Source organism: Poecilia reticulata, chromosome 5 (genome assembly GCF_904066995.2).
Source record: "Poecilia reticulata chromosome 5, P_reticulata-male-v2, whole genome shotgun sequence".
Lineage (NCBI taxonomy): Eukaryota > Metazoa > Chordata > Actinopteri > Cyprinodontiformes > Poeciliidae > Poecilia > Poecilia reticulata.
The window spans coordinates 15,050,398-15,068,246 of NC_088834.1; the positions used below are offsets into that span (position 1 = coordinate 15,050,398).

A 17,849-nucleotide genomic window follows, 5' to 3' on the forward strand; every position below is an offset into this window, starting at 1 on the left:
TCCGTTCTCAGCGCATCATTCAGCAGAGACTCTGCCGTGCAAGTGCCACATCCCGCTACCAACCACCACCACCAGCAGCAGCAGCAGCAGCAGCCGCCGATAACGCACCGCAGTCTCGGTGCTCGTTTCGCATTAAACCTGATATATATTAATAAAAAAAAATAAAATAAAAAACCGTGGCAGACATGTGAGTAGCAACCCATCGCTGTCGTTCTCCACTTTCCCCGTTGCCTGGTGTGTGTTATTGCTGTTGTAGCCTCAGCAGCAGCAGCAGCAGCAGCGGCAGCGGCGGCGGTCAGTGAGCCGTGTGGTGGCTCATTCTGCTGGGCTTGAATCTGCTCATTCAGAGGAGGGGGAAGGGGGGGCGTTTTTTAAATTATTACATGGAAAAAGATGGTTCCGATTCGGGCCGGCTAATTGGATCAGAAAGGTTGTGATTTTTTTTTTTTTTCTTTCCCATCATTGTTGTATTTTTTGTCAGCAGATCCCCCTGGCTGTGCCTGTGTGTTGGACGTGTAGCTTTAGCTGATTAGCCTGCTCGCAGTGAGTGAATGCAGCTGTGTGTCTCCAGTCAGATGTGGAGGCCCAGGTTAGAGCAGGAGCTCAGTGCGGTGCTGCTGATGTAGGCTACAATGATAATAGTCATGTTAATACTAATATGTAAAGCGACAACAGAGCTTATACATGTGGATGTTTGTTTGTGATCAGCTGCCAAACTCAGCTGCTGGTTGATGTTTTTTTTTTTTTTATCCTGCCTGATCTGAGGAAGCACAGCTGGACTGGGAACTCTCAGAACTCACTGTACGACCCTAATTGCAGGATTTTTCCTGCTGTATTTTGCTTCTTTCTGGATTTTCGTGCTTTTGTCAGATTATTCTTGACTCGCACTGATCAAAACCTGGTTCATTAGTGCATCATTTATATGAGCAGATACACTGGATGGAGCTGAAGCTGATATTAAGGAAAATAAGTGATCGAAAAAGCAGATGGTATTTTGAAATCCTCTGATTTGAAATGATGCTGGGACTTCTGCTATTATGTGGTCAAGCTGGGATACTATCACGCATTTTTATTTGAGAATCACATTTTCAAGAGTTGTTTTTGAGTAATTCTAACACATATAGAATTACTAATTGTGCAGTAATCAGGTCTTTATAGTTAGATCCGTCACAAGATCTATGAAACTTGGATTTTAGAAAAATAAAGGATGGAGTGTTGCACATTAAAGGAAAATGCTTTAAAGTGCTGTTTGTAAACATTGGTACTGCTATCCCATTGGTTAAAATAATAGTGCTTTTCTTTTCGGCATTTTAACTAGACCAGTGTAAGAACCATGATTCGGCCTGAATGTAAAGTTTTCTGCAGTTTAAGAAAGCGGTGGAATTGCCTTTTAGTTAAGTAGGTCAAAGATTATTATTTGTATGTTTTACAGATCTGTCAAAAAAAGTACTTTTTTTGTTTGTATTTATCACATTTATTTAAATTTTAATTATTATTATTATTTGTATTCTTTAACTTCAGTCAAATGTTTTAGGTGATCTAGGCTGCTGTTTTGCTTCCATCACATATAAGCAGCTGCTGCTGGTTATATGAAATGTAATCTAATGTACTATTCCTACAAATTATGAAACACAAGGCTGAAATTAGTTCTAGATTTTCAGAGTGTGGTATAAAACCATGTCGTTACTTTTTTTTTGGCGTCTGGACTTACTCGGACAAAATTTAGAGCTCCTTAATATTTAAGGCACAGAATGTGAATTTTAACGTGTTTTTTTTTCTTCATTCAAGTAAAAAAACAAAAAAATGCTCCCAAGTAGCATTTCTAGTGCCTTGTAAATCCTTTTACCAATTCTCTGTCTGATAACCTCACATCTTATTCAACCTGAATTTATTATTGGCCTAGAAGTTAAAAAAAGTAGTAAAATTGCTTTCTAAGGGGCAACCCTTCAGACAGTAAGTAAAAAAAACAAACAATCAAAAACCAAAATGAATGGATTAATGATGAATTATTAGATTTTTGTTGACATTTTCTCATACTGGTTTATTTTTTCTTAACTTATTTTGAGCTGGGAAACAATAAAAGAGAACTCTGTACTTTTTTCTTTTTTTTTAACTGTGTAGGAATTTGGTGGTATGGAGTCCTTGCAGCCTAAATATTTTAGATAATATTCTTTTACCTTTTATCCATGTGGCATAAATTCTCTGTGTTTCAAAGTTAAGTTAAATTACAAACATGACACTAAAAGCAAGATTTCTAAAATTCTGCTAGGATATCTTTAATATTTCTGTTATAATAATGTTGACTGTAGCTTAATTTTCTACATAGATTTGGACACATCTACTTTAGCCAAGCTATATACCTAAATAATGTTTTTTAAGTGCTCATTATGCTAAATGGCAGACATATTTGCTGTCCTACCTGGGAAGCATTGCCAAGTATTATTGGTGGGGTAATTCCATAGTCTGCATGCAAACAGATTCTTAATAAGGGAAACATTCTTCAGATACTATGGACTCCTTCTAGTGTTATTTAGTCTGAATATCATGAAGTTCACATAGACTTATTGTGTTTTTAATCTCTTCTTAAGGCCCAAATTGATTTGCTTGGGATTGTTGGATTCATATTTTCCCCAAATTTTAATCGTTTGAACCAAACTATCACTCTCAGATGAAGATAATTTGGTTAGGATGTTCAAAAAAAAAAGCACTAACAACTGGATGATGCTAGAACGCCATTGTCCATGGTGATGGTTTTATGTTGCCACAGATTGAGAGGTAAACTTATTCAAAGCTAACAGCTACACACTGCCAACGTAGACAAACAAAACTTCTCTAGTGAAATTGATTTTGGTTAGAGGAAACTAATATTGAGCTTTCTGTCCAAAATGACAGTAAAGATGAGACTCTCAAATCTACAAACACTGTTGTCAACCATGGTGGTCATAGTGTTATGGTCTGGGGCTACTTTGCTCCCTGTGGCATGGATGCACCCAAATTCTTCAAATGCACTTCTAATTAAGAGATTAATGTTTGAATCTTAGACATAATTTACTGTTCCAACAGAAAAGGGTCCTAGAAAAAAAATTCAACGTTGCAGTCTGTTTATTTGTTCCACAAACATTTAAAATATATTGTTAGAAGTGTAAAATTACTTGTAGTCATTTTGATTGATTGACTGCATGTAAATTTATTACCACAACTGTAAACATATTCCCTGAATCTTAATGTCTTGGTCCTTGTCTTTGTTTCAGGGGACAGAGCCGTCATCCTCTCTCGAAGATGTCCACGCAGGAGGCTTACTGGCTCGTGAAGCAGCTGCCCAGTAGAAGATCCTGGGATTGAGACGTGAATCCCTTTACACCGATGGCCTGGACTGAGTAAGAAACTTGAGGCCAAATGTGTGACGGGGCACATTATTTTGTCTCTGTTGTCCTTGTGTATGCATGTGCAGCTTAAAGCTGATGAATTTGAGAAGGCCTGCTTGTAAAATTTCACTGCCGACAGGTTTCAGCTGGCCTGCTGAAGCTATGGGGAGCTGCTGGAGCTGTCTGTACAGAGACCCCATCCGAGACAACCATCTCACCAAATTTAAGGTCTCCATTTTAAAACTTTAGCATGCAAATCCTTTGCTGTACTGTCATTGCAGTTCTGGCCCATGTTGTTGGGCGCAGTCAGCCTCTAAAACCTGTAGTCTCATGTATTTTTTTTTCTCAATTTCTGTGAAATTCTTATTTTTATTAACCTTTATTTCACCAGGGAAATCCCACTAAGATGAAAAATAGTTTTTACGTAAGAATTTTGGGCAAGACTGACAGCAGCACACAGTTTACAGAACATTCACAGCTAAATAGAAAAAGTTAACGCCGTCATAAATGAACTAGATTCCTAAATTAAAACATTTATAAACAAATGATTTCTTCTCCAAATCAGTAAAAATGTCTTAAAAACATTTAGTGATAACAGCACCTGTTATCACATGTTTTTCTGTTCCTGGTCCCATAAAGATGGATCAGAAAACTGGAAATACTTCTTTTCACTATGAAGTGAATGAATATCCTCTGGTGGATTTTCTATTTATGCATTTTATGCATATTTCTAATACCAAGGAAGAAATCCAAGTACAAGTTGGTTGATGAAATGTAATTGGTGATGTGTCACTACATTGGATTATTTTGGACCCTTCTTTTTTTTTTTTTTTTAGAAAAAAAAGTTTTTATGTCAACCCTCTTGACTTTCCACATATGTGTTGAACAACTTATCTATTTATTTTTTCTGCATTTAAATGAATTATTAAACAAGTATTTAAAAAAAGCTTTAACACCACAGAACAATAGATGTAATACTTAACATAGCACGAAATGAGACACTGATTATAATCTGGTTTTTTTGTATCAAAAACGTGCCAAAACATTTTTTTTTCAGTTTTTCTTTTAATACATCTGAACTGAAACTGGGTCGGTAAACACATCAACTTACTACATGCACTTTATTCTGAGTTTAGTAACAATCAGATTAATCAAGGAGAAAACAGTTTGATTTCAATTGTTGGCTGATGGATTGATGCATATTTAATTATGACACATAGAAGATAAAATAATTTTTTTTGCATCAAACAAAAACGGAATAATAGTTTTCTTAAAAAATAAATGAAAACCTTGCAACACGCTTGCATAAATGCAATCTAAAAAACATGCTCAGTGTACACCATTGTTGTGTTTTATTTTTTTTTTCATGCTTTATTTTGTTGTTTCCATCCATCTCGTGATATTATTGTGTTTCACCGTCTTTCAGGTCATCAATGTTGATGATGAAGGCAACGAGCTCGGCTCTGGGATCATGGAGCTCACCCAGACTGAGCTCATTCTTCACACACGCAAAAGAGACGCCATCCGGTGGCCGTACCTCTGCCTGCGACGCTACGGCTACGACTCCAACCTCTTTTCCTTTGAGAGCGGCCGCCGCTGTCAGACAGGGCAGGGTGGGCAGCACTTTCTCAGTTTTTATGTGTGGAATGGTATTATTGCTGACCGCAAGATGTTATATATATATATATATTTTTTTTTTCTCTAGTTGTAGAGATGGGTCTTTTCAGATCATCAATATATATTTTTTAACTATTTGATTTATCAACACACAACAGCATTGCTGAATTTCATGTTCTCTTGTCTTTCCCATTTTGAGGAGTTGTTAAGAGTAATTGCTGCTTGTAAAAGGATAAAAATGTTCCAACGTAATTTATTTTCTGAGATTGTTTTTCAATGTGCCATTAATGTATTTTGCATAAGTGCTAGGCATGTCAATGGTCTTGAAGGGCACTAAATGATTTTTTTGGTGTTTCTGTTGCCAAATTGTTGCTGTACTGTTGGTCTATTAATGGTTACGGGTCATCTAGACTCAACGGGGTTATGACATGTACTGAATTGTTGGCCTTTTTCCTTTGAGTAAGGAAAATAAACTACCGTTTACTGTTGTTTTTAATGTAATTTTCTCCCTCTTTATTTTGCATGAACCTCTGAGGCTATATAAATAAACTTACCATGCTATGCCTGGATCTTGTTTTATCCCTTAAATTCCTCTTGCATGCCATGTTTTGTTTGTGTTTAAACCAGGAATCTTTGCATTCAAGTGTTCCCGGGCTGAAGAGATCTTCAACCTGCTCCAGGAGCTGATGCAATGTAACAGCATCAACGTGGTGGAGGAGTCAATGATGATGAGTCGAAGTGGCCACACTCCAGAGATGGACATGTCTCGGACACCACAGACTCCCAACAGTGAGTCACACCTGCTCATGCAATGCCTGCCAAACTTGCATGCAGCAATGCATTGATAAGATTTCTGCAGGCTTCAATCAATTTTAAATTTAAGAGTTGAACGATTTACAAAAATAATAAATAACCCAACATTATCCTTCCTAACAAGTATCTCATATTTAAGTGACTGAAACAGGTTAAATATACATTTATTCACATAGGTTTATTTTTGACACCTTAAAATGCAATGCAGAAGGCTTAGTAGCGATTATTGTAGACAACTACTGAAGTCCCTACTTTTAAGCTAAATAAAGCTTGTTAAATATACACTTTTCCCACAACAAAGTATCTGGATAATCAACAATAAGCTTTTTTCAAATCTTAATTCCAAGCAAAAGTGTGTTGATTTTTATGCACTCAATACTCGGTTCTCCTCCTCTTCCTTGAATCATTGCGTCAGTGCAGCCCATGTCACGGAGATGCCATGATTGCCTGCTGAGCTGCAATGGAAGCCCGGATTGCTTTGTCATCTGCCTTGTTGTGTCTGGTGATTCTCTATAGGGTTAAAGGTCAGGGGCATTTACTGGCCAATCAAGAATATTGAGTCAGCTCTTGTTGCCTTTGGCAGTGTGGGCAAGCGCCAAGTCCTGCTGGAAAATGAAATCAGCATCTTCATACAACTCTGACCAGCTTTGCTGGTCCTACTAAGGAAAACAGAGGGAAGCATAAAGTGCTCTAGAAGTCTCTGGTAGACGGCTGCATTGATTGTGGACTTTAGAAAATGCAGTGTACCAGCAGATGATATGGCACCCCAAACCATCACGGTAACGTCACATTGGACTTTAAGCAATGTAGATTCTGTGCCTCGCCGCTCTTGCTGAAGTCTACTCCTTGTGAAGCTTCCTCAAATTCTTGAATGGATTTTGCTTGACAATCCTCTCAAGGCTGCAGTTTTCCCTGTTGCTGGTGCAACTTTTTTCTTTCCACTCTTTTTTTTTGGGATATACTTGGATAAGCCATGGTGTCCAGCAAGGGCAGGTGTCCTGTCACTTTTAGACGTGTTTCTGTCCCAACAGAGTTAATTGAAATGGTTGAACTAACTCTTCTTTATGCCATAAAGTTATTCAGATGCCTGTTAATGAACCATCATTTAATTCGAGTGTGTTGACCCCGGGAAAGAACTAAAACATGCGGGAGACCAGCCCTTGAGGATTCACTTTGGAAACCCCTGATTTAGAGGCTGCTCCTCTACTGCCCTCAAGTGGCGAAAGAAAGAAAGTCAATTTACTGTATTTTTCACAGTTTCTTTTCACCTTCTCAGAATTAATCTTTGTGGTAAAATTTTTTTCAGTAGTTCAGAGTTTCAGTAGGTTTCACTAACTTACATTTAAAACATTTTAAGACCTTTTAGACCATTGCCATTACCTATAACTCCACAGAAATGTATTAACTTTGTCCAGACAAGTGGTGAAAAATTTGTGCTTACCTATGACAGATGTGAAAAAGCTAGCTAGCTAAGAGTATGCTAGTAGTGATATACTGGTAGCCTCAACCGCCTTGAACCACAAAATGCTTGGCAAGTGACAAATTAACGCTTAGAATATATTTTAGATTAAGTAGCTCTGCCAAGACAAGATTTAAGACCTGTGATTAACACATTAAAGACCAACTTAGTTTTTCAAACTGAATTTAATACATTTTCTGGCCTAAATTTTGGATGCATTAGTTTAAGACGTTTTAAATATTCACTAACACCCTGTATCTCTCCTTCTCCCTTCACACATTTAGAATGTTTTCATTAATATCAACACAATTATTATAATTTTTTTTTTTTTACAAATGCAATCAAATATCTTTTAAGTGTTTGTTGAAATAACCATCCTTTTTAAGTACTGTAAAGAAAATAATAAATCCAGCCAAATATTTTGAGTTGATTGACTGTCACCTTCCTGGTTTCTCTTGGTCTGTATTGTCTACAGCTCCAGCTTTTCCCGTCCAGTCCTTTCCAAACGGATATCCAGGTTATCCCATCAGAGGGGATTCCTCCCAACCATCTCTTGATGACCATGGACACAGCCTCATGGCTTTGGAAGACCAGGTAAGTCCTGTTTGCACCTCATAGCATATTTCCTTTGAATCCCAGGCTTGAACCTGTCTGTATTTCCTAACAGACTCACACCTATGTGAATACTGTGAGTATGGACGGAGATCTTTCCATGCGTCACTGTGTGCACTCTCTGCCTGAGGTGCGGCCTAGCGCTTTGCCCGAAACGACACGTGGAGCCATGCCGGTTGGAGGCCAAGGTAACCCACAGTCCAACATGAGATGCTGTCCGCTTGAGGAGCGCAAAGACCCCCAGGTGTTCCTACAGCCGTCCTCGCAAGAGGTCAAGTTCATGTTGGGGCCCACTCCAGCTCAGCGCCATCTCATGGAGAGGGAGAGGCTCGGGCACAATCCTCACAACCTTCAGCCAACAGAGGGTGCTACAGGTTCAGAGACGGAGGGGGACGAGCCTGGGATGCACTTGTGCAACTCCCACTCCTATCATCATTTCCATCACCACATGCACCGGCATCCGAGTCACGAGCACCCAGACAGCTCTCAGAGCGGCGAGCTCACCTACGAAAACATCAACGGCCTGCGGAGCGGCCGAAAGCAGCGCCTGAGCCCCAGCAGCGTGTCGCAGTCTGTGGGCTCGAGCAGCAGCAGCAGCACTGGGGATAGCCACTCACACTCACTGTTGCACTCACACATCCACGGCCCTTCATCCCTGCCGCCTCAGGGCTACGCCTGTGAGAGGGGCATGGGCGGAGGCCACCGCCGGACAGCTCTTCTCAACTACGAAAACCTGCCCTCACTGCCACCTGTGTGGGAGTACAGCGCCTTGCAGCGGGACGATGAGCAGGAGGAGGACGATGAAGATCAGGATGAGGACGAATATGAAGAAGAGGAGGATGACTTTGACGAGTATGAGTTCTCAGAAGGCCCAGGAACGCCCAATGGGTACCACCAGGACAGTCGGGGTATCCACCGCGACGCCCTTCAGAACTATGTCAACACGGAGCAGGTGCAGCCACCCCGGCTCCGGCACCCCTGTCCTCCGCATCCTCGGGCGTGTCGACCAGACAGCGCGGGGCGAATATTTAGCTTTGATTTCCGAAGGCGATCACGTTCAGGGGTCGGAGGTTGCGAGCACGGTCACATGCCTCCATCGCGGCAGCTGAATTACATCCAGGTGGACCTGGAGGAAGAACCTCCCCGCCAAGCCCTCGGCAGCGGGGGTGCCCAGCCACAGCACCAGCGCCTACCACCCAAACAATGTGGCCCGCCGGTACCCAGACGCAGCGAGTGCTACGCCGTAATTGACCTGAAGAAGACCGCTGCCATGTCCAACCTGCAGAAAGCGCTGCCCAGGGATGATGGGACTTCCAGAAAGACTCGCCACAACAGCACAGACCTGCCTCTGTAAATGAAGTTCAGACTGGAGACAGATGAAGGCCTCATCCTCATGTTAGCACACTGGACCCTTCACTGTCATCCATCCATTCAAGCGTTGGGATGACTAAATCGGTACAGGTACCTAATTAGAAACTCAGTGAAAGTGAATTGTGAATGGAAATGAGAAAAGTCTGAGGAGAATTTGAAGTTATCTTTATTTGTCAAACATCAGGTTAAAACTTTCTTAAGAGCATCAAGTTTCATATAAATGTACGAAGGCAGTGCCTTGCAGAAGTACTTGTGTCTCTTAGAGTTTTTCACAATTTGTAATCTTATGAACGCAAACTTTAAATGCCTTTTTGGAGGGATTTTATGTGATACAACAACACAAAGTAATACCCAACTGTGAAGGGAGTAAAAATGTGTATTTTTTGACAGGTTTAAAAGATTTACAGCCTCTAACAGGCTTTCTCCCAGGTTTGAACTGGAACTAGCTCCGTCCTTTTTCTTATCAACTCTGACCAGCTTTGCTGGTCCTACTAAGGAAAACTGTCTCCACAGCATGATGGTGCCACCACTCTGTTTCACAGTGAGGATGATGTTTTCAGGTTAATCTACAGATATAATTTTTTTATATAGACCAGAAATTTCAATTTTGATCTCATTTGTCAAGATCAGCCTATTCCAAACATTTGCTGTGTCCCTCACATGCATTGTGTTTAAAACTTCTTCTTGCAAAGCTTTCAGAAATCACAAATTTGTGGTGGGCATGACTCCTCATCATGTCGGCAGATCTTCCCACCTCAGCTGTGGATCACTGCAGCGCCTCTACATCCACAGGAGTAAAGTTGTGTTTATACAGAGACAAAATTAGTCACAGGTGAAAAGTGATTGATTAGATGACTTTGGAAGTCAGTTAGTTAGTTGCATTGAACTTTATTACTATTGTGCTGGTCTGTCTCATAAAATCCCAATGACATGCATTGATTGGTTCAGGTATGACGAGGTGTTTTGCAAGACGCTGTATTCTTCTAAATATGATGCTTTATGCTTCGCTGTTGTCCAACAGAGGTCTTCATTTTTGGTGGAAGAAGTCATTGCCATACGGTATTATCAAGTTGGATATTGCATTTCATTCATGTTTTTTTTTTTTAACATGTAATAGTCTAAACATCAGAGATGCAACCGTCATCAGAGAGGAACCATTGATGGCATGAAGGCAGGTCAACGGTTTCCATTCTGACCGGTGTTCATACCTCATCACAAGCACTTAAGTCTAACGTTGTGGCTCGTATGTTTATTACTGTATGCCTAAAAAGCATTTTGCACACAATCCTATGGAATTGTATCGAATCATATTGTAGAAGCCGTCTTAACCAAGCAGAGTTTTAAAGGGGGGTCGGGGTGTGGATGGGATAAAAAGAAAAGATTGGGAGATTTGGAGAGTGGTACTTAACTGTATGACGGTTCACGTAGCACACGCGGAGTAAATTAAGTTTGGCTCTCTGCTGTTGGCATGCAGAAATCAAAACCGTAGCATATCATCCTCAGTCACATCTCCTGCATATCATTCCTGACGCAAGGGAGGGTGGGTCCATGCTTGTCACGTTGCACTTTTGACTTTAGGCCACTTTGTCACCACTGCAGCCACAGGTTGGGTCCTTTTTGCCACAAAAATCGGGGCCAAAGGGACACTGTTCGACATCAGCTCCAATAGTTTAAAGTGTAAAGTGTTCTCGGTTAGAGACGTTGATAACCTCAAACAGTGGCATTAAGCTGTAACCTCATGGGAACTGAGCTAAATCTATGATTTGTCAGTTATCAGGGCTGTTTTAAAGGGAGTTTAAGCATGTTGCAAAGTCATAAAGTTGCTTTTTTTTCCAAGTTATTTATAAACCGTCTCAAATATTTATTTATTTATAACATATTTATTTATTCATTTAAAAAAAAAAAAGTAATTTATTATTCCTCCATACAATGACCAGCGTTTTGTAGTCCAGTAGGTAATCTGGAGACCAAAGTTTCACCTCAAATTATCACTGGACTCTGGTGTATTACTGTTATTAATATGCTTAAGTATATTTTTGAAAAAAAAAAAAAAAAAAGAATGACTGTATTTATATTTTAAGTGCCAAATTGTAATTGCTACCAGTCGGAAGAATTAAAAAGTAAAATGTGCCATAGGGATTTTTTTAGGGGGAAATCGGGGGGAGAGATGAGGCACAAAGTGAAAATGGGTGAAGAAGGGTACAAATAAATACAACAATCCAGTTTTTTGAAAGTCTTTCAAATTAAAATAATAAAAACCACACATTCCACCTCATCCACATCGATAGCCATGCTAAAGGGAAACACGAGAAGGATAATCTTTTAGTCTGATAATCACTGTTCTGGTGGTTTTTGCTGCTACTTGTACATACTAACAGTAGCCCATATAAGCTACAGGTACATGTCAAAATGAGAAAAATAATGTGATGTCAGACTTTTTACCATGTTGTCAATAGGAATAGTGCCGTTGTCGTCTTCTGGTTTTATTTGTGGGCGGCAGGAATGTCACGGCTCATTTCGGAGGGGGTCAGTGTGGTCAAAACATCGTTCCATGCAGACAGATTTATCCTGAACTGACTGAAAGAAAACGCAAGGGAATCACAGGCATCCATCTTTATTCTGATTGCTCATATTAGCTTTGCGTGTAAAGCTGATGGAAAGAGAGATGTTTTTAGATTTACGCTTGTGGAATCATCGGAAGGCAGATTCACTGTGGCGTTTAACTCAAGGTGATCTTTTTGTCCTTCAGCCAGAGTGTTAATTTGAAACAGGTGCAGACTCTCAACTTCTGACAGGGAGTTGTTTTTGGCTTCATAGACTGCTACAGGTGTTAAACAAAGGAAAACACTGCAGATCACCATGTTAGTAAAACATGTTTTATTTCCAAAAAAAAAAAAGCTTTGAAATAATTTCATTAGTCATGAAAAAAAAAATATTTGTATTTCAGTGATTGTGTCTTTTTCTACATGGTGCGTAAAATTCAGATTTTACCTGTGTGTATCAGTTAAAGAGGGGGTATTTTGAAAAATCCTGTTGAAACTTTATATAGTTTTCTGTTATTCTCTCAACAAGATAATACTCTGGACCTGGGCGTTTGCTGAGCCCGTCATAGGAACTTCCTCTCAGTCCCAGCACTTGGAGGAGCATCGTTGGGATGATGTCTTTAAGGCAAAGAGCAGGAGGTTAGGACATGCAGGCCCACCTTCGAGGCTTCAAATTGCTTCGTCAAATTTATTTTAAGTCATGTTGATATATGCAGCACTTTCATAACAGCTGAAAGAAAGATGGTTACCCGATAGTTGTGTAAAATGGCGCAGTGTGTTAGTAAAGGTCATAATACCCCTTCTTTAACATTTTTTCCCACCGCTACGGTGTGGGTTTTAGGACGGATTTTATTCTGACACAGACTTTATTCCCAAGACCTTTTCATCAGAAGACGTTTTTGCTGAGACTTTTTATTCTGATGCCTTTCAGTCATAGGTTTGGTGGGATTTTTGTCTATGATCTGACATCTGAGGCCATTTGCTCTAATGTGTGATGATGTTTTCCTGAGACCTGAGGATGTCCTAAAATACACAATGCAGCAGAAGCTTCAAATAACCACATCAGAAGTTGAGAGCTTGTATTTTATTTAGTTTTTGTACTGGATAAAAAAAAAAGACATCTTGAAGACAACATTGATGGCTGAAGCATTGATGCACAGAGGGATGTTTACATTTTTGCAATAATAGGACTATTATTGTTTTACGGATCTAAATTGGAACGACACGTGAAGTGTGAAATCTGTAGCTTGTAGAGCCGTAAGCTATATGTGTGTGTGTGTGTTCGCCTTCGAGGAGCAGATGTAGAAAATTTACCAAAAAAAAAAAGAAAAATGTTTTCTTTATCGTTACTCGACTCTTAACATCACCACGCAGTAGGTGACCGCTGAGAGTGCTTGTAGTAGATTATCTCGTGTTACAACTTTTAAAGCAGCGGTGTTTAATCTTACAAAAATCAGCAGGTGATCTATGTGTATTTTTGACATGTGGTTTTAAAGTCATTAAAAATAACTGTGGTAACTAACTTTTGTTATTAAATAATAACCTCACCCAGTTTGTTTTAAAGAGCATCAGCACCAGCTTCTCTTGTGTTCATGGGCCAGCAATCAGAAGAAATGGGAACATGAAGCGAACGTCCTCCAGGTCTTTCTGTTGCCAAGCCGTTATGTGATCGTACTCCTCTGGAGGTCAAGCGGAGTGCAGCTCCGCGCTCAGAGCTGGATTCACGTCCATGCTGTCTCAAGGCTTTCATAACTGTTGAGTGTTGATGCTTGAGGCGCTGTTTCACACAGGTGTTAAAGATGCTGAGTGCCAGTTAAAATTAGGTTCTTTTTGTAATCTGGGGGGCAAGTAGCTACACGTTACTTGGCCCACAGATGGGATGGATCATAAATCCGTCCCATCAATAGTTTTGACGAACTGGATTTACAGAAGAAAGAAGTTGAAGTTAAAAAAAAAAGGGCTCGCTATGTTTTTACAGTGTAAAATGTGATTGCGTCCATGTACCTTGTGTGTTTATTTTAATTTTTTATTTGCATTGTGCCTTGCATTCTCACACTGGTTTAACATTTTTGCTGGAAGTGAAGCTGTTGTTTTGTTTAGTTTTTTAAAGGTGCCTGTTGGAAGTTCGGAGACATAACAAGGCTCAAAGGAAAATGTTTTCAATTTCAGGTCCTGAAAACAATGTGCCAACATCTGATTTGCATATCGCTGCTTTTACGAGATTTTCACTGAAGGAATGTTTGAATCAGTTGCTTAAATTATAATCTCTGTTCGGATTTGGAGAAGCATGTTGCCACTCACTTGTCTTTGCTTTATTCCATTGTCTAAAAACTTTGTTTGTTTTTTTTTCAGAAAAATTTTGCCACAGAGGCCACAATATATAAAAAAACCAAAATCCTAAATCCTCTTTTCTTGTTTTCATGTACAGCAGATCCCAAAATTCTACATACAAGATAAAAGTATTAAATGAAAAACTATACAAACATCTGGTCGCTACACACTTAACATATCATTTAGAAGCACCTTCTAATTCAGCTTTAGCATGTTTCCTTTGGGACAAAATAACTCACAATTTTGTCCAAGACATTGCAGATAGTTCTAAAATGTAGAACATGGTCGATGCTTGTTGGATGTTTCAGCTGCTCCTTCAGTTTTGCCCAGGGTCTCTGTAGATGAGACCCCTGACCAATTGGAGTCTCATCTCTTTGGTGGTTTTGAGGAAACACCCAGTTTTTCCAGCGCCCCCTCCCTATGCTTTCTCTAATTGTCAGCAGTGGTTCCCTTCATTGTATTATGTTGTGTTGTATGCATATTATGCTGAGATTTGGTTGCTACCTTTGTATAGTGAGATTATTGTGACCTCATGTAACCTTTTTGCAAATATTAAAGTCTTGCAAGGACAGATTAACTTCTCTATAATTAATAACAAATTTGAATTCAAAACTGTCAAAACTGAATCAAAAGCTGCTTCAACAAATTATTAGTTCACAGATTTGCACCTTATTGCGTCAAGTTAACGTCAGCTTTTTGGTTTTATATCCTATCCTCTAAAACGTTTTCTACTTCAATCTGGATTTGTATCATATGTGAAAAAGATTAAACATATTTCCAAAGTATTTCTTTACGTAAACAAAAAAAACAACAACTGTCATTTCTAAATGGGTGTGTACTGTCAGTAGTAGGGATTAACCAAATATTCGAGCCAGATTTTTTCCACTGTTCTTCATGATTCCCCTCAGAGTTTGTTTAAAAAAACTTGACCGCAAGTATAACGACTTCTCGGGTATTTTTTAAAGCTTACCAACATCTCGACTAGCTCTGCTATCTGTTGAAAACATGTCTGCTCCTGTTCATGGCGTCAACGGGCATTGCCTGGCATCGTGCCCGTGAAGGTTTAACCGAAAATATCAAGCACCTTAACAGCTTCAGTTTGAAAAAAACAGGTCTTGCGTAACCATATCTGCATGTGGATCTGTTTCCTGCATGACATTTTCACAAACTTGTGGTTTTCTTTTGCTTCCCATTGATACCGAGCTGTGGGAAAACTTTTGTCCCCATTAACAAGGCAGTAAACAGGATCATTGCCATCAGATGGTCTGTCAGAGTTTCAAAGTCATTGTAAATTGTAGCACGTAGCTGTAGTTTACAATGCTACCCGAGGACGCTTCATTAGCTGTTTCCTCCTGCTGATTTGCCTGATCTGGAAAAAGATTAGACAAATAACTACAAATATACACATTCACACCCAAGGGCACTTCAGATAATCCATCATGCATGTTCCTGTCAGTAGTAGGGATTACTCTGGGAGGAAACTGGAGTCTCCTTGTGAAACTGTTTCATATACAGGAAAGAACATAAATACTCCTCATGCAACAGTCCCAACTCTGCAGCCTAAAATTAGATTAAAATTGTGCCATTAAAGCTGCACTTTGAATCAGTTGGGGTCATTTTTGATGTTGCGTTCACAGCAAAGACTCGGGAGTGGCATTAATGTACTTCTCCGTCTCTTGGGTAGTCATCTAAAATGTGGATGTAATCCTGTCAAATCAGAATGCGCCATCATGGTTTTGTAAGGACTAACAAGAGAAGAAATTTGTTTCAGAAGAGACATTCATGAAGGCGTAAGTCACGACCGAAGCTGCATGTTGTCAAACATGAGGAGTTAAATATCAGGGGATTGTGCTGAATTTCATGACAATCTGATTTCTCATCAGCTGACAACTGTTCTCGTAGTGACCATGGGAATACTTTTTTTTTTCTTTTTCTTACATGTACTTCTCAAATATGGATTTTAATTGGTGTAGTTTTTTTTAAAAGTAGGACTTAATTGAAATCTGGCATCAGATTCTAAGAGTACAGTAAAACCAGAGAGACAAAGCCAGCAGTCAGTGCCACTCATCATCTTCATTAAGTTTCCATTCTCATTTTAGTGATTTGCTTCTTTTTTTATGCATCATATTTAAAAAAAATATCTTCCTTCATACGACATTAAACAAATAACATGTTGCTAAACCTCAACTTTCTGTCCCAGCTGTGAGTTAAATCTGTCAAATACTGGAAGTATCAGAAGACTAATATCTCATGTTATAACTGTATTTTACTTTTTAATCTCTTTTTCTTGTCTGGTTCTGGCTGTAATTGCCACCAGAGGGTGATGTACATGTACGGGTCCGAGCTGTACATTTTTCCTTTTTTTGTGACAGATTTGTGTATTTATGTGCAGGTGGGAATAAAACTTTGTGACTACTATATGAATTTCTGAATGGAATGAGTGCCAAATATGCCTGAGCATGATAAATTGTGTAACTCAAGAGGAGCCGTCGGTACTCCTGACTCATGAAAGTGAGACTTGAGTGACTCACTGCAGCGGAGGAAAAAAGAAATAAAAAAAGAAATAAAAAAATTGAATGCACAGCTGAAGGCTCGATCATGCTCAATATTTTTGCTGAAAGTGCGAAAAACTTTACGAATTTTTGTCTTTGTTTTTTTTAAAAAAAGGGCGGGGGAAGGAAAAAAGGTTCTTCAAAAATATTTGTTGTATGTTTCTGTGTCCATCCATGGCTTAAAAATGCTGTCAGTGATGGTCTTCTTCATGCGCCATTAGCGGTGAATATTAAAAGCTGATTTACTTAATTTTTTTTGGACTTGGTAAAAAAAACAAAAAAAACAAAAACACATTTGGGTTACTTTCATTTTTGAATTACTCAGTTTTTGTGTGTTTCTAATCATCCCGAAAACAAAGTGAGCCTGACATTCGATGAATTTTATTCTGGATTTATTCAATTATTTGTCCAAAATGTAAAAGTAAATGTAATTCTAATATTAAAATGAAACTATGAAAATATGCTGCTGTCCACCACTGTCATTTTTAAAAATCTGTGTCCAATCTAGGATTTTTCTTTGGTGGAGCAATGCCTCGCTCCAGGACCAGTTTCAGATGAGATTTTTTAAGTTCATTTATATATTTTATTTATTTTGACTACAAAGCATTAAACTTGAATGGCAGAAGAACTTGACTTTATGTGCAAAGCAATGCAAAGATAATTGTCTCGCTGCAGGCGATGTGTTTCAGTCATATGTTGGCAATATAGCTGCCTTCAAGGGATGTGTGTTTGAACTCACTTGAAGCAGATGATGTTCAGATGTCTGCAGCTGCCTGTTTAACAAGACAAATGATCAACCATCCGTGTAAACGTGGTTATTTTGCCTTTGTTGTTTTTACTTTTTTCCTTTGTCCAAAGTTTCAATAAGTTTAACTGTTTGTGTTCAGCTGACACTTTTCAGTGCATGTCAGACTTGGTGTAAACCTGTAAGCCGTTTTAATAATAATTCAGCATACAGACAGTATCATCCTGCTTCAGCGTAGGGCATTAGAAGAGCCGATTTAAACAGGGTCCATATATCATATGCTCGGCTTAATGGTTGCTAAATTATTCGGTAAGACTTTATTTGAAGGGGTGTGCATAAGACTGACATAACGCTGTCATAAACATGGCATAACATCTGTCATGAACATAAAGAAGTCTTTATGAATGTTTATGACAGTTGTCATGAAGTGTCATTCGGTAA

General features: G+C 39.1%; 1 protein-coding gene across 2 annotated transcripts; it reads left to right on the forward strand.

Moving 5' to 3' along the window:
- The first annotated feature begins 96 nt into the window (after positions 1-96).
- frs3 (fibroblast growth factor receptor substrate 3) lies at positions 97-17,124 on the forward strand. 2 transcript variants are annotated; one of them, XM_017304922.2, is made up of 7 exons: positions 97-187; positions 3,252-3,377; positions 3,505-3,593; positions 4,792-4,978; positions 5,610-5,771; positions 7,730-7,848; positions 7,922-17,124. In XM_017304922.2, exons 3-7 carry the CDS (start codon positions 3,528-3,530, stop codon positions 9,218-9,220), a joined length of 1,833 nt encoding a protein of 610 aa, XP_017160411.1. In that variant the 5' UTR covers positions 97-187; positions 3,252-3,377; positions 3,505-3,527; the 3' UTR covers positions 9,221-17,124. The 2 variants fall into 2 exon arrangements, with proteins under 2 accessions (XP_017160411.1, XP_008407029.1); XM_008408807.3 differs by lacking the exon at positions 97-187 and adding an exon at positions 358-430.
- The last annotated feature ends 725 nt before the right edge of the window (positions 17,125-17,849 follow it).